Below are 26,390 nucleotides of genomic sequence, written 5' to 3'. Positions count from 1 at the left end.
GTTATGTTAAAGCCTGTATGTAAGACACGTTAGCCACGCATCGGAAGTGGTCATAATTAATAGAAACCTAGCCCTCTGCAGGGCTAACGTTACGTGAGCTAGTGACAGTAACGTTAATCTTATTTATTAGCGCTTAGCGCTCTTTATTAGCGCTTAGCGCTCTACTGCTTTAAGATGGCGGCTGTTTACTAACGCCACTGACTGTCATTTCACATCTAGTTCAACATACATGTGATCTCTATGAGACGCATCAGACGCTACCTGCTACCAACGTAGCATCATGCGGGCTACTTTTTAGCAACGTCGGCGTCTTTTGTAGCGGCTGTCGGCTGCAGTAAGTTTTTTTGCTTCTTCCTCTACGCACGTGACATCAGCGCGTTGTCCTGCATTAAAAGTAGTCCAAACAAAACGTGATGCTTAGAGCTGTCAAAATAAATGATTACTCGAGGTGAATTAAATTACTCTGATCAGTTTTTAAACTCGAGTTGCTCGAGTATTCGTTGCAGCTCTAGAATGTAGTTAATTGTGTCAGAAAACTGGGTCTGCGTCAGAGGTCATGGGTGTTCCAACAGCACAATGACCCAAAACCTCCTATAGCACAAAGAAATTATTAGAGACAAATTGCTGGAGAATTCTGAGGTGGCCGGATCTAAATCATATTGAACACTATAGAGAGATCTCAAAATTGCTGTTGCAAGAAGGGACCCTTCAAATCTGAGAGACCTGGAACAGCTCGCAAAAGAAGAGTGGTTCCATCTGAAAGTTGCGTGAAACTTGTTGATGGTTATAGTTTTTTCTTCAGCTTTTTTGTTTTTCCAAAGCACATCCAAGAAATAAACACATTCATACTAAAAAAAAAAATTGTAATTGCCTTATTTTCTATGAGAAATGTTGTATTTTCTGGAAAAGTTCCAGGGGTGCCAATAATTTCATCCATAACTGTATCGCAGAATCGATTTAAAAAAAATTTTTAACAGCCCTTCTGCCAGCTTAGTGTTTGTCATTTTCCTCCAGGCGGATGACAGTTCTTTAGCCATATTCTCCAAGTTGCTCGGGGTCGAGGCTGCCCACATGGCCCACTGGCTTTGCCATCGCAAGTTGGCGCTAGCTGGAGACACACTGGTCAAGCCCATGACGTCCCAGGAGGCCGCGGAAGCTCGAGACGCTCTGGCTAAGCATATCTATGAGCAGACGTTTAAGTGGACCGTGCACAGACTGAACTCTGCTCTGCGCAGCCAGGCAGGCCGGGCCAAAACCTTTATCGGGGTGCTGGATATCTATGGGTGAGCTGCACCTATATTATGATGATACTCGCTATCAACTTACAAGTGTTTTTGTGCGCAGCTTTGAGACTTTTGAGCGCAACAGCTTTGAGCAGTTCTGTATCAACTATGCCAATGAAAAACTCCAACAGCAGTTCAACAGGGTAAGTCCTGTGACCCCTCATTAACTGCCATTGATGGTGATGGACATCTAATCCATTTTGACTGGGAGGGTTGGCAGTGATCATTCGCTGCCACCAATCCCAGTTACCACAATTTGAGAACCACTGAGCTATAAGTACAGTCATGTGAAAAAAATTAGGACACCCCATCAAATACTCAGTTCTTTATTAAGAAATGTTCACATATCAATGTCTAATCTTGTTTTTTCTTTATCACTTGAAAAGATAGTGATTTAATTGCAGGTAAACAACAAAAAATAACATTGTTTTACTCATTAAACCAAATATATCAACAAAACTTTTTCCTCAGAATATGCATTTAAGACACCGTACCACCTAATAGTTAGTGTTACCACCTTTGGCTGAAATAACTTCAGTGATACGCTTTTTGTAGCCATCTACCAGTCTTTGACATTGGTCTGAAGAAAGTTTGCCCCACTCCTCAACATAGAATACTTTCAACAGTGAGATATTTGAAGGGTTTCTTGCATGTACAGCCCGTTTCAATTCACCCATCAGCATCTCAATTGGATTAAGAGCCATTCCAGGACTCTCCATTTTTTTTCAGCTATTCCTTGGTGGATTTACTGGTATTTTTGGGTCATTATCATGTTGCAGGGTCCAGTTTCGCTTCAGCTTTAATTTTTTTCACAGAAGATTTCACATGTTCCTCAAGCAGCCTCTGATACACGATATAATTCATGGTGGATTCTATGAGGGTGAGCTGGCCAGGTCTTGCTGTAGCAAAGCATCCCCAAATCATGACACTTCCACCTCAATGCTTCAAAGTTGGTATGAGGTTCTTTTCCTGGAATGCTGTATTGGGTTTACGCAAAACATGTCCTCTGTTCTGGTGTCCAAGTAATTCAGTTTTAGATTCATCTGTCCAAAGAACATTATTCCAGAAGTCCTGGTCTTTGTCTACATTCTTTCTGGCAAACTTCAGTCTAGCCTTCATGTTCTTCTTGGAGAGCAAAGGTTTCCTCCTAGCACACCTTCCATGAAGGTTAAACTTCTGATTGTAGAGGCATGCACATCAACAGTAGAAGAGCCTGCTATAGGTCCCGTGATGACATTTTAGAGTTTTTGGTCTTTTAGCATCTTGCGGCCTCGGGGTAAACTTGCTTGGACGGTTAGACCTGGGCATGTTGGCAGTTGTTTTGAATGTTCTCCACTTGTATAGTATTTTCCAGACAATGGAATGGCTGATTTTATATTCTTTTGAGATCTTTAGAAATCCCTGACCAGACTCATGAGCGTCTACAATCTTCCTTCTGAAGGCCTCAGACAGCTCCTTTGATCTCACCATGGTGTTTTCCTCTCTTCAACAGTCAGTCACTGTTAAAAGTATTCTGCATTGAGGAGTGGGGCAAACCTTCTTAATATTTAATGGGATGTCCTAATTTTTTCACGTGACTGTATATGGACTTGGTATTAAACCTTGTGGAACACCACAAGTATTCAGAAGGTCCCGCTCTCATTTAATCTCCTTGACAGACTATCAGCTTCTTTTGATCACTGTCTAACAGTCTCTTGTCTTCAGCATGTGTTCCATCTGGAGCAAGAAGAATATGAACGCGAGGAACTGACATGGAGCAGGATCGAGTTCAGTGACAATCAGCAGTGTATCCATCTCATCGAGGGACCGCTCGGCCTCTTGGACCTGCTGGACGAGGAGTGCAGAGTCAGTGGTGGATACTTAGAAACAAATATACACTGTATGGAAGCGTCTAATCTTCCGTCTTGACTGAAAAGATGCCTAAAGGATCAGACGATAGCTGGGTCCAGAAACTCTACGACCAGCACCTGGCTAACCGAGGGCACCCTCACTTCCGCAAACCTCGCATGTCCAACAGCGCCTTCATCATCTTGCATTTTGCCGACGCTGTGCGTATTCACTCTTCTCATGTTTCGTCCCGTCATAGTGTCTCATGGTGCATTTTTGGTGCAGGTGCAGTATGAATGCGGCGGCTTCCTCGACAAGAATCGGGACACTGTCTTCGAGGAGTTGGTCAACATTTTGAGAGCCAGTCAGGTAGGCTTGCATCAGTTGTGGAATCAATTAGAAATCAGCAGTCTTACTGTACACGTACTGCGTGCGATAGTCGGACCTGGTGGTCGAGTTGTTCCAGCAGCAAGGAAAAGGGCCGAGTATGGCCAATGGAAGTGTCCACGTGGGAAGAAGAGCCCACAGAGAACACAAGTTGACTGTGGGCTTTCAGGTGATCTTTTACATCTTCTCTCATTACCTGCTCTAAGATTTCCCTTTACCTTCTCCTCAAAATGTATTTTGTTTCCCCAGTTCCGTCAGTCTTTACAGATGCTGATGGACACTCTGAACAGCACCACGCCACACTATGTACGATGTATCAAACCCAACGACCTTAAGGAGCCCTTCATGTGAGTCCTTATTCAGCCGGAATTGACTCCTTACCTCATAACTGAAAACACTATACTTTCAAGGTTTGACCCGAAGAGGACAGTACAGCAACTGAGAGCTTGCGGAGTGCTGGAGACCATTCGAATCAGTGCTGCCGGATTTCCATCCAGGTCAGTTTTTTTTCCTTTTACTAGAACAGTTACAGAGAACTAGAGTTAGTCGTCAATGGAAGCCAATGTGTTAACAAGGAAAATGCAAAAATATCATTAGTATCAAGAGAAATGCAAAATCTAATTCACCCCATGACATCAAATTTCTAGTGACCCGGATACAACATTTCAGTATCGATACTAGAATACTTTTCGATACTGACAACCTTTACTAAAGAGTTCATTGGCCTGTCAAAATCCATATCTAAGCTGCAATGGACTATAAGACGGCGGTTTCAGAGCAGAGGAAAAAAATGTATCTTACGGTAAATTCCTCCACTTTTTGCAACCTATGCTGTTTTAAAAAAAAAGTTAAACTTTGGGCGCGAATTAGGAAAAGTTTACCTACCAGTTGGGGTGTAAACCCTTTTGGTACCTCGCGATACGATACGATAAGTGATACAAAGCTCACAATAACGATGATTTCTTGATATGGTGATACAACGATTATCGATACATTGTACAGCTGTTTCCACGAGCACAACATCCCGTCGACGGTTAATGAAGGGTTAAAAAAATATATGAGTGGAAAGTTGAGAATGGCGGACGCTCTGTATGAAAGGGGGGAAAGCAGCACAAAGCCAAAAAAGTGCACCAGAGTGGCCAAAACATTGACTTATTTATACGAAACAAAGGACAAACTGTTGTGTCCTGTCTCTTCAATGCCAAGCTTGCATACCAGGCTGCACGCCGGCCGTGAATGAACACCTAAAGCGCCGTCATCCTGTTGTAATTTTGGAAGGCGAAAGGAGACAACAAGCTGGCAGATCATAAGTCCATCTAACTAACGACATTTTTTATTGAAGTTGCTAAGGCTGTCGCGATATGCAGTAAGTCAATTTATCGCACGGTAAATAAAAATGAGGGCGGTAATTTTCACCGCTGCATTTTATCATCGCAGGCGCATACATTTGTGCATGTGTGTTAATTGCATAGGAGACTCCAGTTACTTTCACAGATGTTTAGTGGTCATCATCATGCCATAGAATTAAAGTTCAAACATACAAAATAAGGGAGCACATCTATAATAAACACTGTAAACGTTAGCATTGCTACATTGACGCTAATGGGGGGAAAAAAAGACAATCTACTGTAGCCTGCTGTAAAACATGGCCAGTTTTCTTCAAAATTACAAACTTGTAATTTTGAAGAAGACTTCAAACATGAAAAATCGCTGGTTAACGGCATTTGCAAAAGAAAAAAAAATCTATTACATCACATGCAATGACGAAAAGTGCACTTTTTTTTGCGGAGTGTAAAGCTTACGGTTAGCGGTTTAGCAAACAAACTTCCGGTGAACATTTAAAAAAAGAATAAAAGCACGTCATGTTCAACATACAAATAACGATTTCTGGAGTTAATCTCACGTACATCAGAATTCTGATTCTACACTAAGAATAGTTTTAAAATGACACCCTTTATGAAAAATCTGATTGGCAATGAATAATTATTATAATGCTACTATATATAGTAGTATAATATCGCGATATCCATTTGAACTGGGAGGGTGGTAGTAACTTCAAACAGGTCCGTCCCACTTCTATGGCTGTCTGTGGCAGTCAATGCCAGGCAACAAGGTCAGTTTGGGCCATTTCCTGTTCATTTTCAGTCACTTCCTGTTGATTTTGGGGCATATTATGGTTCCCTTTCTGTTGATTTTGAGGTATAGTATTGGTGATTTTCGGTTGATTTTGGATTACAGAACAGGAAGTGACCCAGAAAGAAATAGGCAGTGTTTCAAATTCAACAGGAAGTGAACTGTAAATGCCCTAAAATGAACAAAAAGTGACCTGTAAATGCCCTGAAAATCGGAAAAGAGTGACTGTGAATGCTCTGGTTTCGGATGAACATTAACCCTTCCCGGTCTTAATGGATTGGGCGTCGAGCGCCGTCAATGGCAGCCATGGTTAACTGAGACCCTATGGTGGAAGATTTTGGGAGCAACTTGTTGGTTCCATATTTTTGTTTTGTTAAACATTGACACCTTTTTCAAACGATATCTCGATTCTTGGCACGAGCATATCGATAACCTTTTGGGATGCAAAGTACGAGGGGTATTCAAAAAGTAATGCACCCGACTTTACTATGTACAAACAAATTATAATAGCAACATGTATTATAAATCAAACGAAAGGTACAAGTGTGAGGATTACATTTTTACTTCTCCACATAGTCTCCACCTCTCTCAAGAGCTACAGTCCACCTATGAACGAGGGCATGTATACCAGTGTTGTAGAACTCAGCCGGTTGATCTCTAAGCCAATTCTTGACAGCAGTTTTCACTTCATCGTCATTGCCATATCAGTTGCCCCGGAGCCCTTCTTTCATTGGACCAAAGAGGTGGTATGACGATGCCAAATCAGGAGAATATGGCGGATGTGGTATCACAGTCCATCCAAATGAAGTGATGACCTCCATGGTCCTGATGCTTGTGTGAGGACGTGCATTGTCATGCTGGAGGAGCACATTTCCCATGTCCCAAGTTGGGCCGAACACGTCGAATTCTTGCTTTGAGCTTCCTAAGAGTCTCATTGTATACCTCAGAGTTAATGTTTTCCCCTTCGGCAAAAAATCCACAAGGATTACACCTTGTGAATCCCAAAAAACGGTGGCCATAATGTTGACGGGCTTCAAGAGGGGCAGCCATTTTGGAAGCTTGTTTAAGGTTTAAACTTTAAAGTGATCCTCTAACTTAAATAAATGTAGGCTCTAATAAACCACAATTGTTCTCTTGTACTAAAATATGTTGTTAGAAACATATAAAATGTTAAATCAATGGCAATATTTTATAAATCTTTAGTCCATATTTTGACTGTTAGTTGGCGGCATGGTTTGCGGGCTCGCAGTGATGACGTAATTGGTATCTTTCCAAATTTGTAGCCTGTTCAACAATTGCTTATTGCCAGGATGTGCTGCTTTTGGATGCAATTTCCAGTCAAATGGAAACAAGGGGAGTGAAGTGAGTGGTCAAGGTGGAATTATTATTTTTAGTGAATAAATGTGCATAAGTGGAAGCTTCTTCCCCTTTTTGGTCCCTGTATGCACATACCCTACCCACCATACGTTACAACTGGTGCCCGAACATTTTTCCTGGATCCTCAGTCAAGTAAGGAATCTGACGGTCCCACCACGTCTGCAATATTGGTTTCGGATCCGTCCATTTTTTTTTATTCGTCGGTCCCACAGCGGCTTTTCGGATCAGTCTATTTTGTGGAATCGACGGCTGCGACATTGCCATTGGATCAGTCTAATTCCTGGATTTTCGAGCGAGTAAAAAACGTGGATTTGGATTACTATTGCTATCTTTTATGTTGACTATTCTTCGTGGGAGTTTTCCCAAAATCATACTAAATAATTAAAGCACTATGGCACGCTAGAGTGACGACAGTGACTCTGACGTGGACCTTACGACAATGTTGGGAGTTCGTCAGGGAACGCGTGTTTGCGTACTGCTGAGATTCCGAGTGAAGAGTGGTCAAGGTGGAAATATTATTTTTTGTGAATAAATGTGCATAAGTGGAAGCTTCTCCCCTTTTTGGTACTTTTATACACGTATCCTAGCTACCACGCGTTACAATGTACAAGACATGGATTACACAAGGTGTGCTCTTTGGCCTGTACTGTAAGCACACGACAGCTCTGGATGCTAACAATCTACATAATTATATTGGGATAAGTTTGTAAACGCAATATGCTTACCTTGAATATCTGCTAATAAAACCGGACAGCATACGCTCTCGTTCCCAACCGGAGTTCCCAACTGGACTCTCTCGCATCAGCAGTTTTGCCCAACTTTTGTCTTATCAGGTATTTGCTGCACGCATTTTTCCCTCAAGCTCGTCTTGTGAACGACCGACAGTCCTGTCCTGCTCTTCACTTTTCAGATCTGGTTCAAATAGGAAGGGTAGAACTGACGACATGTTGGGAAAGCTAACGAGTGACACGCAGGAATTTCGTCAACGGGACCAGTGACGTCACGCACTGCGTCGTAACAAGAATGGCGACCTATCACTTAAAATAATTTTACAAACTTTATTAAAACAAAAACATTAAGAGGGGTTTTAATATCAAATTATTATAACTCATACTAACATTTATCCTTTAAGAATTACTTGTCTTAAAAATAGAGGATCCCTTTAAAAATATGAAAATCAGAAAAACACATATAACAATCGCAAAACAGTGTGTCCTATCATGTTTGTGCAAAAATATAAACAAGATTGATAAAATCCTGTACGAGCTATGCACTTGAGTGCATTACTTTTTGAATGTCCCTCGTAGCACGATATATCACCATTTTGATATTTTGTCATACACAGCGAAGCAACCGCACACAATTTCCCCAGAAAGGGCATTTTCTACTTTTTTGTTAATTTGACAGTAACATTTTAAATTAGCTTTCTTTTATAACCATTTTTGCAGTGTAGATCTTCTATAGTTAGAACATTTATTCATATGATTTTTGCTCCCTCAGATGGACGTACGAGGAGTTCTTCATCAGGTATCGCGTTCTGCTACGAATGTCCCAGTGCCGGGAAGAAGCCAGGGTCGCCTGCCGGCAAGCCTTGCCTCACCTTATCCCTGACTCTGACCAATACGTCTTCGGAAAGACCAAAGTCTTTTTCCGGGCTGGGCAGGTGGCTCTTCTGGAAAGGTTGCGAGCGGAGAAACTACGAACGGCTGCTGTGATCCTTCAGAGTTGGGTCAGGGGTTGGCTGACCCGCATTCACTACGACAGAATCCTCACAGCCATTGTCACAATGCAAAGATATTGGCGGGGAGCCTTGGCAAGACGGTATGTCCGTGAGACTTTTTCCCCCGGTTTTTTTTTTTTTTGGATTGTTGTTTTGTACCACAAAACTGACATGGTTTTAATTTTATTTTGTCTGCTTGCAGTATGGGCGAGACGCTGCGCTATACCAGAGCTGCTTTGCTAATCCAGAAGACGTACCGCATGCTTGTGGACAGGCACATGTTCCTCCTGGTCCGACAAGCCGCCATCACAATTCAGGCCTTTGTCAGAGGCATGCTAACCCGTCGTTATTACCGACAGGTCAGTGTTTTGTAATGTACGTAAGCTAGGGTGACCATATTTTGATTTCTAAAAAAGAGGACACTCAGCCCGGCCTCAAGATACTTGAATTTTACTCGAAGTTCACTCAAAGATGCCTATATCAATTTAATTCAATTCAATTTTATTTGTATAGCCCTCAATCACAACAGAGGTCTCAAAGGACTTTACAGAGGCAATATGATACACAATTAGAAATGAAGCAACAAAGATGAATAGATACAGTTCAAGTCCTGGGTATCCCCTATCCTTTATCTTAATTTTAATATTTAATATATTTAAAGTGTGCCCCCTCACTCTGGATGGAAAAATGCAGTTTGAAAAAAAATAATGACTTTAAAAAAAAATTATATATATATAAAATGCAGACCCATAGAAATGTAGTCCAGTCAATACACATACACACAGTAGGCTATGTGCTAACTAAACATTTTTATAAATTACTATCACGACAATTGTCCTTGACAAATTGTTATTCCCATTCAATTGATGTTTTCATTCAATGTTCTAGATTGCACACAAACAAAGCCGAAATAAAATGACAAACTATTCAATCAGCATGTTTCCAAACGTAGCAGTTCAAACTACGTTTAATGCCTAGCGCGGTTTAGCTTACTGATAGCTAGCTGAGGCAAAAATCAAACTTTGCTGAGAAAGTTTACAATCATGGCAGCACGCCAATGCGACACCAAACGGGATTTTACAGTCAAAGCTCCGACAGAAGTCAACAGTTGCCATTATATACGTATCTATCATAAAAAAATAAAAAAAAACAGGCATTGTGGCCAAATCGTCAACCCAGTAGATGGCGGTAATGCCTCATGATAGGGGTAAACTGCCAACGAAAACAAGAAGCACTACTACTTCCCTCCGTTCTAGTAGGAGCCATGTCAACTGCTGCCACCCAGCGGCCGGAGGGGTTCTCTTCAAATTGGTCCCGTGAAAAATTATTAAAAAACTGACATTTTTATGAATTTATAAAACCCCGCCCGGACCACGAGGACACTACGTGAAAGTAGGACTTGTCCGGGCAAAGGAGGACGTTTGGTCACCCTAACGTAAGCGTATTGCTGCCACCCTTTCCCCCCAAAACGTTTCTCCGTGACAGTGTTGTTTTTGGCAGCCCTTTTAAATTTCTTTTTAGTCTTTTGGACGATAATACTTATTAGTCATATTTAAGTCATCTCAAAAAGTGTTTGTCTTAGTGTAGTTTTATTCGATGTTTACGCAAAATGTTTTCGTCTGTAAAATTACAAAAAATACTCCAAATAAATAAGTTTTCCAACTATTTTGAATGAACATTGATAGACAAGCACATATTGTAGCATCTACAACAGAGGTGCTCAAGTTCAGTTCTCGAGAGCCCCAATCCAGCTTGTTTTCCATTTCTCCCTCCTCCAACACACATGACTCAAATAATCAGGATCATTATCAGGCTTCTGCAGAGCTTTTCAGGTGTGTTCAAGGAGGGAGACATGGAAAACAAGCTGGATAGGGGCTCTCGAGGACCGGACTTGGGCACCCTGATCTACAAGGACAACACCAACTTGGTCATAGTACACACTCGGCAGGAAAACACGACCTGGAAGTCAAAAACTGTGTGTGTTAAAACAAAAGTCCAAGAGTTGGAGGAAACTTCCTATTAGCATTAGCCTATTGCTAACGCGAGTGCTATGCTAACGCTACGAGTTACATTTAGTGTGTGACGATCACATCACAGACCTTAAAAGGCTAAAGTAACATTGCATATTCTCTCTTGCCAAGATAAGAAAACAAATCTTACCGCGTGTGCAAGCCCAGAGACTGGAGAGCAGCTACACGTCACATGAGTAATACAACGAAATACTGTTACGATGCAAGCCAACTACACATAAAATGTCACACATTGTGAAGATGTGACTGAAACTGTTGTGCGTTTTCTATTCGTTGTCGTTCCGTCACACAAAAACTGGCATTAGTGTTTTGATGTTTGAGTCTCCCAAAACACGTTTTTAGCTTGTTATCGTCATGAAAAAATTGTTCGTTGATGAACTGTTTTCGTCAGTCATTGTTGACGAAGACAGCACAACGTGGTAGTTTTCAAATAACTATGACATTTTAGAAAAGTAATGTAACATGATAATTACCATGTTTTACATAATCACGTTTTTACATAATTACTATGTATTTTTAAAAAAAAATTACAAATTTTAAATAGTACTGGTCGTTGGTAATTATCAGTGTATATATGATAGCTACCAAATTTTTCCATGATAATGAGTACTTTTTTACTACTATCATGTACTGCTGCAATGCTTAATTGATAACTCGAGTAATTCGATTACAAAAGACATTGTATAATCCATCTACTCCCTGTTAAGACCAACAGAAGGTAAGTTTTTTTGTTTAAGCTAATGTTTTTGTTTTTTTTAATGCAGTTTTTGGTGGGAATGTGTGAAGGATTTCTTAAGAGCATTGTTAAATTAAAAAAAGTTAAAGTTAAAAAGTTAGCATTTTATAGCATTTACGCTGGCAAACTTTTGCGATGCAAATTAGCCAATTTTCCTTGTTGTACTTAGATCATTTATCTTTTGATGCCGTTTGAGGCTAAGCTCAAGTATTTTAATTTATTTTGAAAGTGTATTTCTGCATCGTTTGAAGAAACACTCAGGGGAATTTTATTTTGTAATTGCATATAATGCTGTTTTCAAAGTGCAATCTTAGCAAGCCTTTGTTTTGCATCTCCTAAAATTTATTCTGCAACGCATTACATATTCCTAATCCGATTACACGATTATTCGAACTAACTAGTTGATAGATTAATCGACTACTAAAATAATTAATAGATGCAGCGATAATCATGTACAAATGTGATACTTATCACACGATACTATCATGGAAAAATGGGTTCATTATGACTTTACATGCTACAGTCATGTAAAAGCATTGATACTGAACTTTTTGCAGCAATACGCCTAAGTAGTAATGCCTTGACTTCCTGGTTTAAACACAAAAATGACGCAGTCCAATGGAGAACCATGTTTTCTTTGCTCAGCTTCTCGTCGAGCGAGCCGTCACACTCCTCCAGGCCAGAGTGAGAGGGTGGTCGGCGAGAAGGACCTTCACCAGATTCCGGGCGGCTGTGGTGATTGCGCAATGTTGCGTACGTCGTAAGGCGGCCAGGAGGGAGCTGCTGAAGCTCAAGACCGAAGCCCGCTCGGTGGAGAGGTATCGAGAGCTCAACAAAGGTATGGAGGTGAAATTGATGCAGCTGCAGATGAGAGCAGACCAGGAGGTTTGTCACTCTATCATATTTTAAAGACCAAAGCTCTTCCTACTAACTGTTAAATTAATACATTGATGAATTGATACATCCAGGCCAGAGAGAGCGCCGCCCTTAAAGAGAGCCTGCGTGCCGAGCGAGAGGTGGCGGCCGCTGAAGTGACCGCTCTGAGGGCGAAAATTGAGAAACTAGAAGCGCGTCAGAAGAATGCCGCCCCTACTCCAGCTCTTTTTTCCATCGTCAGCCAGGAGGTGGAGCTGGAAAAGAGGCGAGCGGAGGAGAAGGCTGCCCAGGAGCACCTCCAGCTGACAAAAGTAATGAACTGACTTTGATTCTGGATGAATTTCTTGCAGGACTTTGAAATATTTGTGATTCTTAAAGGAGGTGGAGACACTGCAGAGAGAAAAAGCGTCACTGAGTAGAGAAGTAGAACATCTCCTTGCACGCATGCTCCAGCAGGAACAAGCGCAAGAAGGTACCAAATGCATCCTTGGCTGCGAGTTCTTCATCCTCCTACTTTCCGATTTGTCGTTCCCGTGCAGCTCTAGTGCAAAAAGCTGTGTCTGAGGCCACGGCGGCCGTAAGGGCGGAGCTGGACGAAGAGAAGAGGAAGCACCAGGGCCTCCTGAGAGAGTTCACTAGGCTGGAGCAACGATATGACAACCTGAGCGAGTTGAGCCAGCTTACTGAGGTTAATGAGTAGTGCAAAACATTGTTTTCTCCATTATCAGAGGTTTTCGGTTACATTCTGTGAAAGACCGTTGTAATCTCACCATGCAGGACACCAGGGGGCTGAGGAGAAACGACTCTATCTTCAACTGGGAGCCTCCGTCGCCCTCACCTCAATCCCTTACCCCACTCTCCCTCTCACCCTTCCCGTCCACCTTCCCATCTCCAGAGGAGGTGCGCCGGGTCAGCGTGACATCTCCCACGGCCGATGGAAGATTCACCGAATGGAGTTCGGACACGCTGATGGTACGGGACGATTTGTCTTCCTCAGGGTCCCCCCAGAATTGATACATCTAAATTCAAGACTTTTAAGACCTTTTTAATGCCATTTCAACTGAAAATTAATACTTTTCTTGCACCCATTATTTAGATCATATTGAATCATATTAAATAAATAAAGCACTAAACATCAGATTTAACCTCGAAGTATGTTTGACAAAAGAATGCACATATATTGAAGATACAATTAAAACACATTTACATTATAACATTATAAAGTCTGTCAGAATTTTTTTAAACACGCACACAATAATTATGGACAAAAAGAGGAGGAGGACAGGACTCAGACCAGCCATCTTTTGTAACAGGCTGGCCGCTAGTGCACCTGCCAAGACCCCAGTGAACATGGATAACTTTTGAGTTAAAATGGCGAAATTCACATTCATCCGAAAGGCAAACCGAAATTTTTAAGCAGGTCCACTGACTTCGCATGACCCAAAAACTGCAACCTAAAGTATCTGGATGTAACTTGAGCCCCTATCACATACTCCAAAACAACGGGAATATCGCGGGACTTAACCGTGCAGCAGTTGTGTGTGAAAACAATTTCCCGTGTCGACTGACATGGGAAGCAGTGTGCGTGAAACCAGGCGTTAAATTCCCAGGTCACAGCAGATGGCTGATGACTTAAATATCATAGCGGCGGCCGATATAACTTCTTCCAACTTCGCAGTAAGAGGAAAAGTGGTAAACAAACATCACAATTATAAACATAGCAAGCTGGAAACTTAAACTGAAAACATGACCAAAATTAAAATGTCAATTATTACGTCGGGCCGGGCCAGGGTTCTTTCTCGCTAACTTTTTGAAATAACTATATATTAACGATGTATGAATGATAAACTAAGGAATACTTGTTATAAAATAAATAATTTGGATGAAGAAAAAAAAAAGAAGGCGCTGTATGGTCATTGCAGAGCCAGAGCGTGCCTATATGCCCTTTTTAATCTTCCCCTCTGCGCATGTTTATTTATATTTAACAAACTTTTCCAGCGTTATTTCGTTGTGTAAATAAATTTATAATGATCATAAAAATATGTAGTTTAGTTAAACATTCACAAAATGTGCGTTTTCGTTCGTTACAAAAGACAGGCTTTTATGCAGACATCGTCACAAATGTTATCAGACAAATCGCGGGTCGGGCTTTAATACCCGCGGACCAGTTCGGGTCGGGCTGGACTTTTTAGGCCCGATTTTACTTCAATTTTAAAGTCTTGATGAGCTTAAATTGGCTGCAGTTAAGTCGGGAATGCTCCCTCCGGAAAAAAAACACGATTTGACCAACATTATGTTTAACAAACTTTTCCAGCGTTATTTCATTGTGTAAATGCATTTATAATGATCATATAAATATGTAGACTATTTAAACATTAAGAAAATGTCCGTTGTTTTTTTTTTTTTTTTTTCTGCCAATTGAAAATTCGTTACAAAAGACAGTTACGACATCGGGAACGCTCCCTCTGGAACAAAACGCAATATGACCAAGATTGTGACAGCCGATGCCGACCAAAAATGACATAATATCCGAAACAGATCACCAACGGACTCATTTGAAGTATATGAATGGTGGTCTGTTTTGGTGTTCAGAATCCACAATACTTCTGCCTGGATGGTTTTCGTTCCACCGACAAACGGACGCATTCCCGATGCCGAGGTGGGTGGATTCACCGTTTTGCCGGTTGTGGTGGTTTGGCACGCACGAGTTGCATTTCGATTTGTAGTGCAGTGCATCGTAAAAATTCTATGCGTCATCTTCGTTATGGATTAAAAAAATAAAAACAAACTTCGTCACGGATATAATTTAGGTTGCACTGAGATGTTCTTGAAAATTAAGACCACGGCGAAAAAAAATTCCAGACTTACAGCAGCTAATTTAATACTTTTAATACCGTGAATAATGGAAAGTAAATTCAATGCTTTTTTAATACTTGAAATAACCCGCGGGTACCATGCTTCCTTGTCTTCTAATGTGACGAAATGTACAGCTTGTCTGAAGTTCCTATTCTGCTTGCAGGAGCAGCTGATGGACAAGATGGGTTTGACCAATGAGGCCAAGCTGGAAGGAGAAGACCTCGCCAGCGCGTACGACGCAGTACGTGTGGCCAACAAGTAAGTCTGGACTCGTTCCATAGCGGGAGGACTAACTTAGTAGTTCTGTCGTATGAAGGCTTTTGGAGAACCAGTTGCTAAGTCAGCGCAGTCAATGGGAGGAAGAAGTGGAGCGGTTGAAGGTTCAGCTGATCCGGGTTAGCTCGGGTTCATCTACTCATCAACAGGTGGCTTCTCCTTTGTTCAAATGAGGTGCGATCAATGCAATGCCACTGCTTTTGGCTAATTCTTTTGTGTGAAGGAGCTCTTGGCGGCCCGCGATCAGGAGTGTGCAACTCTGAGGAAGGACCTAAGGAACACAGTCACATTTCGCCGACTTATTACTCAAGGTAAAGAGCGGTATTTTGGAGATACAGAGGTACCTCGACATACGATCGCTTCGACTCACGATCTTTTCGACATCCGATGTAAAATTTGACTCCCCATTTGTTTCGAAATTCGACGACATGCTCGAAATACGACGATTTAGGACAGCGCCGCAGTTTGTTTTTCCAGCAAGAATGACGCATGGCGATTTTTCTTGTGAGAGAAATCAATATGGGATCCAAGAAGGTTAGTGCAGGTGGTGACAAAAAGTGACACTATTGAAATGAAGATTGAAATGATAGAAAAATATCAGCGTGGTGTGCGTGTCCGTGAACTGGCTCGACAATACATAGAATGTCTACAATCTCGACGGTACTTCTCCGACCTGTTTTCCAGTCTTTATATGTTAAGGTGACAATTATTATTGTGGTAACATTGCCAAAGAAATCGACTGCTTTGTTATGTTTTTAATCATTTATTTCAGAACTTGTGCAACACAACAAGCCTACTGTCCGCCGCAGTTGACTTTAACAACAGAACATCAAAACAGAAAGTAAAATCTCTACCGCACCTGTCTTTCTCTTTCACGTCAGCCACCCAACGCGTTCAGGTACAGCACGCAAAACACATCCGCCACATTAGACAAACAAATTAATCTAATTATAATGTATTCTTATGGGAAAATCCCGCTCAATTTATGACCATTTCGACTTACAACCCAGGTCCTGGAACGAATTAAAATTTGTATGTAGAGGTACCACTGTATTCTATGTTTTTGGACATCCGCACCTCACAACATTTACTAAAGTTTGTTTCCTTTCTAGTTTTCCCATCAGCATTTTCCACTGAGAGTCCTTCTTCACCGCAGCAGAAATCTCCCACAGTTGCTGGTTTACTGGAATGCAGGAGGCGAGATGAGAGCAAACTAATCAAGAATCTCATCACTGGTCAGTGAGGGGGTGATTTTACAACATTACCAATAACTCATGGTTGCCATTCATAGATAGAAAAAACACAATTCCTCCCCAAAAAATTTTACGTTCACCACGCGGTAATTTATATTATCACTTTCAATGAACACATCAATCTTCTTACCGTTGTAACAGCTTTAATTGTATTTGATGAATTAACTCATTGGGTGCCATTGATTCTGATAACGCATTTTGACTGGGAGGGACTGGCACCGATCAAACACAGCCAATGGCACTGAAAAATGATTAGCGATCACTTTCAGTTTGTCCCAGTAATAATGAATTTGACGTCTATCATTGTCAGTGGCACTGAAACTGGACCATTCAATACCACCCATCCCAGCTCGAATGGATTTGACGTTTATCATTAGCAGTGGCAGACCATGACAATAAGAATTAAAAAAAAAAAAGTTCAAAATGAACTACGACCTCCTGGCTCCCTCTACTGGCAATCATAAATCCGCAATTATTGTAATTGATCAACCCTGAGTAAGGGTGTATCGGTACATGTATTTGCATTGAACCGTTTCGGTACGTGGTGCTCGGTTCGGAAAGGAGGCGTACCGAACGAGTTTCTGACGTAATGTAACCCTTACTTTTCGAGGCTGTGAATCGATCGGGTTACAGTTTCTTTGTGTAGATTATATTTACTCCGTCTTCTCTACTTTAATGAGGATCAACACAGTTTAACCCAGAAATGTCAACGGCGCGACAACGTGGCCGCCGCCAGAACGCAGTGAAACGCGGGCATTAAAGTCAATCAGCCAATGCACACCAGTCGCAGTGCGGCCGCGTGTTAGACGCGTCTCAAAAGTGGTTCAACACGACACGCAAAAAGAACGGCAGAGTTTATTATTTGACGCGAGATGCGACCCTCCTGGGTCAATACTACTACTGGTAGCTAGGATCGGGCAGACCGGAAGTCACTCGTGTAAAAATCAGTGGATCCAGTCGATTTTCAAACTAATATGCAATCGTAACCCACTTTTTGAGTCCATCAGATCTCTTGAGTAGTAGATTGGGGCACAGTTGACTTGTCTTTGTTGATTTACTGCTGTCTTCTCTGCTATAATAATAACCAACACGGCCCCGTGTTCAATACAAAACCCTCCTACCACAACAAAACAAGTGGGAACTAATATTCACATAGGAACTAAAGTTATACAACATAAAATATTAGGGTTGTTCCGATCATGTTTTTTTGCTCCCGATCCGATCCCAATCGTTTTAGTTTGAGTATCTGCCGATCCCGATATTTCCCGATCCGATTGCTTTTTTTTTGCTCCCGATTCAATTCCAGTCATTCCCGATAATTTTTCCCGATCATATACATTTTGGCAATGCATTAAGAAAAAAGTGAATAAAACTCTGACGAATATAAACATTCAACATAGAGTACATAAGTACTGTATTTGTTTATTATGACAATAAATCCTCAAGATGGCATTTACATTATTAACATTCTTTCTGTGAGAGGGATCCACGGATAGAAAGACTTATGACTTTGTATATTGTGACTAAATATTGCCATCTAGTGTATTTGTTGAGCTTTCAGTAAATGATACTGTAGCCATGCCCCAATGCATGATGGGAAGTGGAACCATGACTGTGCGTAGTGTTACCAATTGATATATCTTCTCTGCGTTGGGGAATAACTTCGGGTGTTAAGAAAAAGATCATTTACTACCTTTCTTCCCCACATTGCTTCCCACGATAGTTCTAATCGTAAGGAGAGGGATTGTAAGGCTTTAGCCAATTAAAAAAAGGCTCCAAAGGCTGCCAAAATTCACTCTACTCATTTTACGCTGCCTTTTATCTCTCTATATAGGTGAAATGGCGCCATTACAAATTGAGCTCGACAATGCGTGAGTGGCTTGTGCAACGCATGCATTAATTGCGTTAAATATTTTAACGTGATACATAAAAAAAAAAAAAATTCATTACCGCCATTATTGGGATAAATTTGATAACATATTATGTCTGTAACGTTAAATACAATTAGAAAACGATTTAATTGAAAAATGCATGGCCGATATTTTTTTGCCGATCCCGATGCTTTGAAAATGACGTGAGCGGACATCTTTATAAAATACACAATATAAATGAATACTCCATCACATTAGTAAAATATAAACACATAATAAATAATAGCCAATTTAAATAAAATAAATTGAAATGAGCTAAAACACCTCTAATTAAATAATAAGAATAATACACAGATCCTGCTTACACAATTAAATTTATTAATTTCTGTGTGGCGCTTTAACTTGAAAAAATCCACCAGTAAAGCTTTTGAAAAGCGTTCATAAGAAAAAAAATTGATTCATCGAGGCATTTCATTTGTAAAATACATGTTAAAATCTTTGTCACTGGGATTGCTTTTCTCTTTAGCACAGGACTTCTTTTTTTCTTCTTTCTTTCAGAAAGAAAGCTGACCAATACGAGGGGTCTGAAAGGCAAATTGTTGTTGGATTATCTTTAAATACCCGCTACTTTTTGAGCAGAATTCTAGCTTTGTATAGACTAATGTTCCTATTGTTGAAAGCACAAAGGTGTGTAATAAACAACTAGCACATTTATATTTTGCATTTTGTTTTCTTACTGTACCGAAAATGAACCGAACCATGACCTCAAAACCGAGGTACGTACCGAACTGAGATTTTTGTGTACCGTTACACCCCTAACCCTGAGACATAAAAAAAGAACTAGTATATACCTACCAAATTTCATTCCGATTCATTTACAAACAATGGAGTGGAAGCAATTTTCCCAAGAACAACAACAAGAAAAAGAACAAAGTTAAGAACTTGAGCTCTGCCTCCGGGCAGTCTAAAAAACATAACCGAAATGAACTAATCTACAAACCTGGCTAACATGATCCGATTGCATGTTTGGTTCCAGACGTGCGTGCGGACGTGGGTGCAACGCTCTCTCCCGGGCTGGCGGCCAACGTGGTCTTTCTATGTGTTCGACAGGCGGACAGAAGGGGTGATCAAAGCGGAGCTTCGTCGCTATGTCGCGCTGCTGTCGCTTCCATGAAAACTGCTTTGAAAGTAAACATAACAGACACAAGAGCCTATACATAGTAATGTACATGCAGCGATATTTATTTTTGTTTTTTTTTTGTTGCAGAAACACAACAACGATTCAGACATGACTGCTTTATGGCTGAAAAACGTCAGTCTGTTGCACGACCTGCTGACTCAACACTCCACCGAACAGGTTCAGTACTGTTTGAGAGCCTTTCAGTAATGTCAGAGCATCCTCCTAGTATTTTTATTTATTTTTTAAACCTGTCCTGTTCAGCTGTTTGACACGGAGAATGGAAGTCTGAGTGCCCGGTTGGTCTAAACAGTTTTAATGTTTCACATTGAGAGTATGACATACTCCCATTGTGATTATTCACATACCTCGTTTATTATGACAAAACAGCGAACAGGAAGGGGTTATGGGGAACAGAAGAAAAGAAACACAAGAGAAGAAAGAAAAACACAAACAACAAGAAGCTATACATTGCACGTCTACAGTCCAGACATGTCCAAAGTCCGGCCCGGGGGCCAAATGCGGCCCGTGGTCAAATTTCACCCGGCCCCCAGCCTCTGTCATAAAATCAGTAACGTCTGGCCTGCACACAGACTTAATAAATTGGTCAGCTGTACTGCTACCAGCATATGAAGTAGCTTACACACTAAATGCTGCTCCTCATTTACCAACTAAAAGGCAGCAGCACTCTAAGCAACATTACCCCATGTGACCACTTACTTCCAATTTTCTAAAATGGCGACTATCAACAAAAAAAAAAGTTGACTGCGACGACCGACGCTTCAAGGATAGGTGGAAATTGGACTATTTCTTCACTAAAACAGGCAACAACTGTGTCTACCTCATTTGCAAAGAGACAGTTGCTGTTTTTAAAGAGTTCAATGTGAGGCGATATTACCAAACAAGAAATGCTGACATGTACGATAAGATTACAGGAATGATACGCAGCGAAAAATTGAAGCAACTTGAAGCTAGTTTAATTTCACAGCACCAGTATTTCGCATGAGCCCGAGAGTAAAAGAGAACGCCACAAAGGCTAGTTTGCCAGATTGTTGAAATTATTAATTAAAAAATATAATACAGCAAATGCGACACAAAAAATGGCTTGCTAAAATTTCCTTAAATATATTGTTCTACGTAAAGGACGTCAGCCAAGGTCGGCCCCCCACATTTTTTCCACACCAAATCTGGCCCCTTTTGCAAAATGTTTGGACACCCGTGGTCTACACTAACTACTAACATGTTGGTGCTATCGTCAGCTAGATGTATTTCCGGTTGACACCGTGTGGGGGGCCTGTTGACCAGGGAAAGAAGGGGATAGGGGTGGGGGAGTCTATAAGCTAAGTGATTGAAAGGGGAAGAGTGTACACAAATCAACTCTGTTATCTAGAACCCAGTAATCGTGTGAATCCCTCGTGAGTGTAAGCTCGTTGGCGACCGACCCCCCACCCGAGCGCGCCCCATCACATCCAACCGCACGCGAGCCCCACCAAGCGTGCGACAGCCACGCAGACGAGTGGTGACGCCACGCGGGCACCAACCCAGGGGCACGGCCCCCACCCAGCCAGAGGGAGGGCGGACGGGGAGGGACATTCGAAATCTGACATCCTCTTAGTATTGAGAGAGTCCTTATGTTTAGTAGGCATGGTAACTTTGAGCAAAAATATTGTGGTGTAATCAAAATTAACGTTCTAGAATTTATTATTTTGAAAAATTAAGATTTAAAAAAACTATTTCCATTGAATTTTTAAAAACAATATATGGAATACAGTTAAAAAAACACATACTAAGTCAAAAATTCATAAATATTTAAATTCTTACAGTTTTGCATCACTGGTGAGCTATTTTTAAGACAAGTGTGTTTAAGGGGGCTTCCTGTTAGCATCATTTTGGTTATCACTGCTCTTATGGTCTACAAGGAAAAAAAACCATCTCAATTAAAAACATAACAATCATTTTAGCCTCCTTTCTCCACTGGTTGCCCATGCATTTTGGAATTTGTTTTAAGACTCTTTTATGTGTTTTTAACCCTTAAATGGCTGTGCATCACTGTACTGAAAAATTGAAAAACCACAGAAGACCTATAGTTTTAGTCTTAACTGGGCCAGAGGTGGGTAGAGTAGCCAAAAATTTTACTCAAGTAAGAGTAGCGTTACTCCAAAAATACTACTCAAGTAAAAGGTAAAAGTTGTCCAAAAAAATACAAGTAAAAAAGCATTTGGTGAGAAGAATACTCAAGTAATGAGTAACACTGTGAGTAACTGCTTTTATTTTTGTTGGATTATTATGTTTTTTTTTTTTTTAAACATTAGTATTTTTTTTCTGAGCGCAATGTTATCTACTAGTATATGGACTATTTTAGCGGAGTAAGAGTAGCGTTTTTCTTCACAAATCTACTCAAGTAAAAAGTATAGCTTAGTAAAACTACTCTTAGAAGTACATTTTTCTCAAAAAGTTACTCAAATAAATGTAACGGAGTACATGTAACGCGTTACTACCCACCTCTGAACAGGGTCACTCATTGGTTGCCATTGACGGTGCCAGATGTCCAAACCATGTTGACTCAGAGGGGCGAATGAATCAACATATTGGACATCTAGCGCCATCGATGGCAGCTAATGAGTTAACAAGAAAGTGACCTGAAGATGGCCCAAAATGAATAGGAAGTCACTTAAAATCAACAGGACGTGACCCATGAGAGGGAGAAAGCAAAGCAATCTTTATTTTTCCCAGAAATCGCATATTCTAGTTAGTGTTTTTCCTTAAATGTTTCTTTAATACCGTATTGGCCCGAATATAAGACGGTGTTTTTTGCATTGAAATAAGACTGAAAAAGAGGGGGGTCGGCTTATATTCGCGGTCTAGACAGTATATCCATTTACGACCATAAGTGGATTTTGGGGGGGGGGGCCCAAGGGGCCTACCTAACCCCCTTGGTGGCCGAAAAGTGTCATTGCATGTAATTGACTTTCCTATAAATATATATATATATATATATATATATATATATATATATATATATATATATATATATATATATGTTGTAAAGCAACAAAAATGAATGAAATAAACAAAAGAGCATTTTCATAATTGGTCAAAATTATTTTTCGAGCACCTTAGACAGTCATTTACTTTGCATATAATATGTATATATATATATATATATATAATAGAGTTTTTTTTTTAATTATTTCTTTGATTGAAAATATATATATATATATATATTTTTTTTTTTTTTTTGATTGAAGCAATGTTTGGGGGGATTGAATGATGTAAACACAAATGTCCTAATCATAATATGGCCCAAACACAAAAAGGATTGCGTCAATCAAAGAAAAAAAATATTTTTCAATCAAAGAAAAAAAATTATTCAATCAAAGAAAAAAAAGTATTTAAAAATATTTTTCTCTAATATATATGTATGTATATATATATATATATATATTTATAATTTTCAATGGAAAAAATTAAGTGTTCAAATGCACATTTTTCAATATCAAAGATTTTTTTCACATTCAAAAACTTTTTTCTATGATTGAAATGTCTTTTTTTTTGTGGTTTTTTTTAAAGTGATTTTTCTTTTAGAAAATGTATATTTTTTGAAGAAACTTATTTTTTGATTGAATAATAAAGAGAAAAATGTCCTGACCAAAATGTGGCCCAAACACCAATCAGCATTACTTCAATCAAAAAAAAAAAAAAAACTTCAATCAAAAAATATATCTTTAAATTAATCAAAGAAAAATATCTTTCACATGCATTTTATGAGTTTAAAATTTATTTTTGCATTCAAACACATTTTTTTTAATTTAAAATATATATTTTGACTAAAGCAACTTTTTTGATTGAATAATAAAGACAGAAATCTACCTCCATATGGCTCCACCCAGGGGATACAATTTTTGACTGGGGTAACTACATTGGCACGACACCGGCGGGCATACCATATTCAATGAATGACTATCTTGGCGAAAAGTATTGCCTATGCAGCCTGATTTAGAATTCCCCTCAAGAATGATGGGAAACAAAAAACGCTCATTGTCAACTTATTATTTTAAATATACTTGTAAGTTAATTTTATTGCTGACACTGTGTTTTGGGGTCATCAAAATGTTGTGCCCCCCCTACCCCAAAAGTCAAAACTCCGCCTATGTTCACGACGCTAGATGGTGCCAGATATCATTGAAGCGATGTCCTGTCATGACAGATCTCAGCCACTCTAAAGTTGAACCAGTTTGCATTTTGTTTTTCCTTATTCAGATTTGTTTCAAGACTAGTTAGACTTCACTTTGATGTTTAATGCAGTTATTGCAATTTTGTTGTTTTATCACAATAGATTGGTTTATTTTTACATTTTAAAAACCAGAAGCCATTCATTTTGAATGTGATTGCACTTTAGTTTACATATTTAAATGTTCAGATATTGAGATTTGAATGAGGCAAAATAACATGCTTTTTCTCTCAAATATATTGTTATAATCATTTGTTTCCGATGTACTGTAATTATTTTCTGTATAAAAATTAATTTGGTGTTCAAAAAGTTTTTTTTCAAACTTGAGTCTTGTAAAAGAGGGGGTCGTCTTATAATCAGGGCCGTCTTATATTCGGGAGCAATACGGTATTTCATGCTTTTGTTAGTTTTCAGCACTTTCTATGAGACTGCACTTGGTTTTAAAGTGTTAAACATGGACAACCAAGAGATTCTGTAGTATCTGATACCTTTTTAAAACCTTGCGTATATTTCAGACGCATGATTCCGAGGACTTGTTAACGCTGACATTTGACGTGAAAGATTTGCGCCACTCGCTGAGCGAGCTTCGCATCCAGGCGTACCAGCAGCTTGTCTCCATCACAGAAAAACGCCTGCAAAACATCATAGGTGAACCCAAAAGCCTAACCACAGTTTTATTACTTACACTTTTAAAAAAAAAAAATTTTTTTACTGCCTCCACTTCTTTCTTCCGCTACTCAGTCGCCGCGCTGCTGGAGAGCGAAGATATTCCGGCGGGCCTTGGCAGGAGAGCGGGCCCCGAGCCCGATGATGCCAGCGTAACCCGGGTGCTGAAAGAACTGACGGCCCTCCACGCCGCCATGTCCCGTCAGGCTTTGCACGTGGCGCTGATGGAATGCGCGTTCCACCAGCTCGCCCACTTCATGGCTGCCGTGGCACTCAACAATTTGCTGCTCCGGAAGGACGTGTGTTGCTGCAGTCGTGGGATACACATACGGTCGCGTCAACAAGTACAAAAAGAGGTTGAGTTGTGCCATTTTTTAAATTAAATGGGCTGTTTTTTTCTGTGTACTTTTAGGCTCAACGTGAGTCAGCTGGAGGATTGGCTGCGGAGCCGGCGACTGCAGACAGAGGGCGCCGTCTCCTCGCTGGCACCGCTCATTCAGGCCGCCCAGCTGCTTCAAGTGGGCAAGAACTCTCCCGCTGATGCGCAGGCCCTCGTGCAAGCGTGCAGCGCTCTCAACAGCCAGCAGGTGAACCCAAATTGATTTAACCTTTTTCATCAGAATTCTCTTATATCATTGTGTTTATGCTTGTGTTTTTGACACGTGAAATTATTTATTCCAGTCTGTCCTGTACGTAATATTGTTATTTTTTATAAATGTATTTTATTACCCAGATTGTAAAGATTCTCAGCAACTACACGCCTCATGGTGACTTTGACGAAAGAGTCTCGCTCAATTTCATCCGCATGGTCCAGGTACTGCTTGCACCACTCGCACATCGACTATGGAAGATTTGCCGTATATGTGTTCAGGCTACTTCACTTTAGTGCCATTTATGTACAGTGTTGGGCACGTTACTTTAAAAAAGTATTTAGTTATAGTTACTCACTACTTCTTCCAAAAAGTAACTGAGTTAGTAACTGAATTACCCTATAGTAAAAGTAACTAGTTACCAGGGAAAGTAACTATTTCCGTTACTTTAAAAAGAAATTGTTGTATGTCAAAGAATTTGAAATTTTCTGAGCAGTATTCGAGTCAGTTAGAGAAGAACAGAACCTTGTAATTAGGGCTGTCCCAAACGACCAATTTCCTCCCGATTAGTCAGCCGACTATTTTTACGATTAGTCGACTAATCTAATATATATATATATATATATATATATATATATATATATATTTTACTACTTTATTAATGAAATTGTTGTTGAAGCTTATTAATTAACAAAAAAACTAGGGCTGTCAAACGATTAAAATTTTTAATCGAGTTAATTACAGCTTAAAAATTAATTAATCATAATTAATCGCAATTAATCGCAATTCAAACCATCTATAAAATATGCCATATTTTTCTGTAAATTATATATTCTGTAGAATAAATTGTTGGAATGGAAAGATAAGACACAAGATGGATATATACATTCAACATACGGTACATAAGGACTGTAGTGGGCATTTCACTCTACTGTCATTTAAATCTGTCTATGCTGTCCTCACTCCGAAGCGTCTACTTTTTCCAAAGTTAGACAGCTAGTGAACGATGCCTTAATAATCAGACTTCCTTTTTCATCTCATTTATTAATAAAATGGCCTCAAACCATTGTCCTCTTTAGACCGTCGTAAAACTACAAAAAA

The 26,390-nt window shown here is 40.0% G+C and overlaps 1 protein-coding gene across 2 annotated transcripts in view; it reads left to right on the top strand.

The window, feature by feature from the left end:
* The window catches only part of si:dkey-110c1.10 (unconventional myosin-Vb), a 53,758-nt gene that overhangs the window by 20,562 nt on the left and 6,806 nt on the right, over positions 1 to 26,390 (top strand). For both annotated transcript variants that reach the window (XM_057840295.1, XM_057840297.1), the window contains 25 exons: positions 1,015 to 1,283; positions 1,345 to 1,426; positions 2,988 to 3,128; positions 3,200 to 3,331; positions 3,396 to 3,479; positions 3,550 to 3,666; positions 3,747 to 3,844; positions 3,908 to 3,994; positions 8,508 to 8,828; positions 8,930 to 9,086; positions 12,139 to 12,378; positions 12,462 to 12,680; positions 12,748 to 12,841; positions 12,909 to 13,057; positions 13,147 to 13,341; positions 15,389 to 15,483; positions 15,542 to 15,650; positions 15,725 to 15,812; positions 16,614 to 16,736; positions 19,662 to 19,813; positions 19,893 to 19,982; positions 24,549 to 24,681; positions 24,775 to 25,030; positions 25,112 to 25,286; positions 25,433 to 25,513. In XM_057840295.1, coding sequence (XP_057696278.1) covers positions 1,015 to 1,283; positions 1,345 to 1,426; positions 2,988 to 3,128; positions 3,200 to 3,331; positions 3,396 to 3,479; positions 3,550 to 3,666; positions 3,747 to 3,844; positions 3,908 to 3,994; positions 8,508 to 8,828; positions 8,930 to 9,086; positions 12,139 to 12,378; positions 12,462 to 12,680; positions 12,748 to 12,841; positions 12,909 to 13,057; positions 13,147 to 13,341; positions 15,389 to 15,483; positions 15,542 to 15,650; positions 15,725 to 15,812; positions 16,614 to 16,736; positions 19,662 to 19,813; positions 19,893 to 19,982; positions 24,549 to 24,681; positions 24,775 to 25,030; positions 25,112 to 25,286; positions 25,433 to 25,513 — 3,687 coding nt within the window. The remainder of the gene's footprint in view (positions 1 to 1,014; positions 1,284 to 1,344; positions 1,427 to 2,987; positions 3,129 to 3,199; positions 3,332 to 3,395; positions 3,480 to 3,549; positions 3,667 to 3,746; positions 3,845 to 3,907; positions 3,995 to 8,507; positions 8,829 to 8,929; positions 9,087 to 12,138; positions 12,379 to 12,461; positions 12,681 to 12,747; positions 12,842 to 12,908; positions 13,058 to 13,146; positions 13,342 to 15,388; positions 15,484 to 15,541; positions 15,651 to 15,724; positions 15,813 to 16,613; positions 16,737 to 19,661; positions 19,814 to 19,892; positions 19,983 to 24,548; positions 24,682 to 24,774; positions 25,031 to 25,111; positions 25,287 to 25,432; positions 25,514 to 26,390) is intronic.

The sequence above is a fragment of the Corythoichthys intestinalis genome, chromosome 7, assembly GCF_030265065.1.
Source record: "Corythoichthys intestinalis isolate RoL2023-P3 chromosome 7, ASM3026506v1, whole genome shotgun sequence".
Classification (NCBI taxonomy): domain Eukaryota; kingdom Metazoa; phylum Chordata; class Actinopteri; order Syngnathiformes; family Syngnathidae; genus Corythoichthys; species Corythoichthys intestinalis.
The sequence above is the reverse complement of the archived record's forward strand: the minus strand, read 5'-3'. Positions and strand labels throughout refer to the sequence as shown.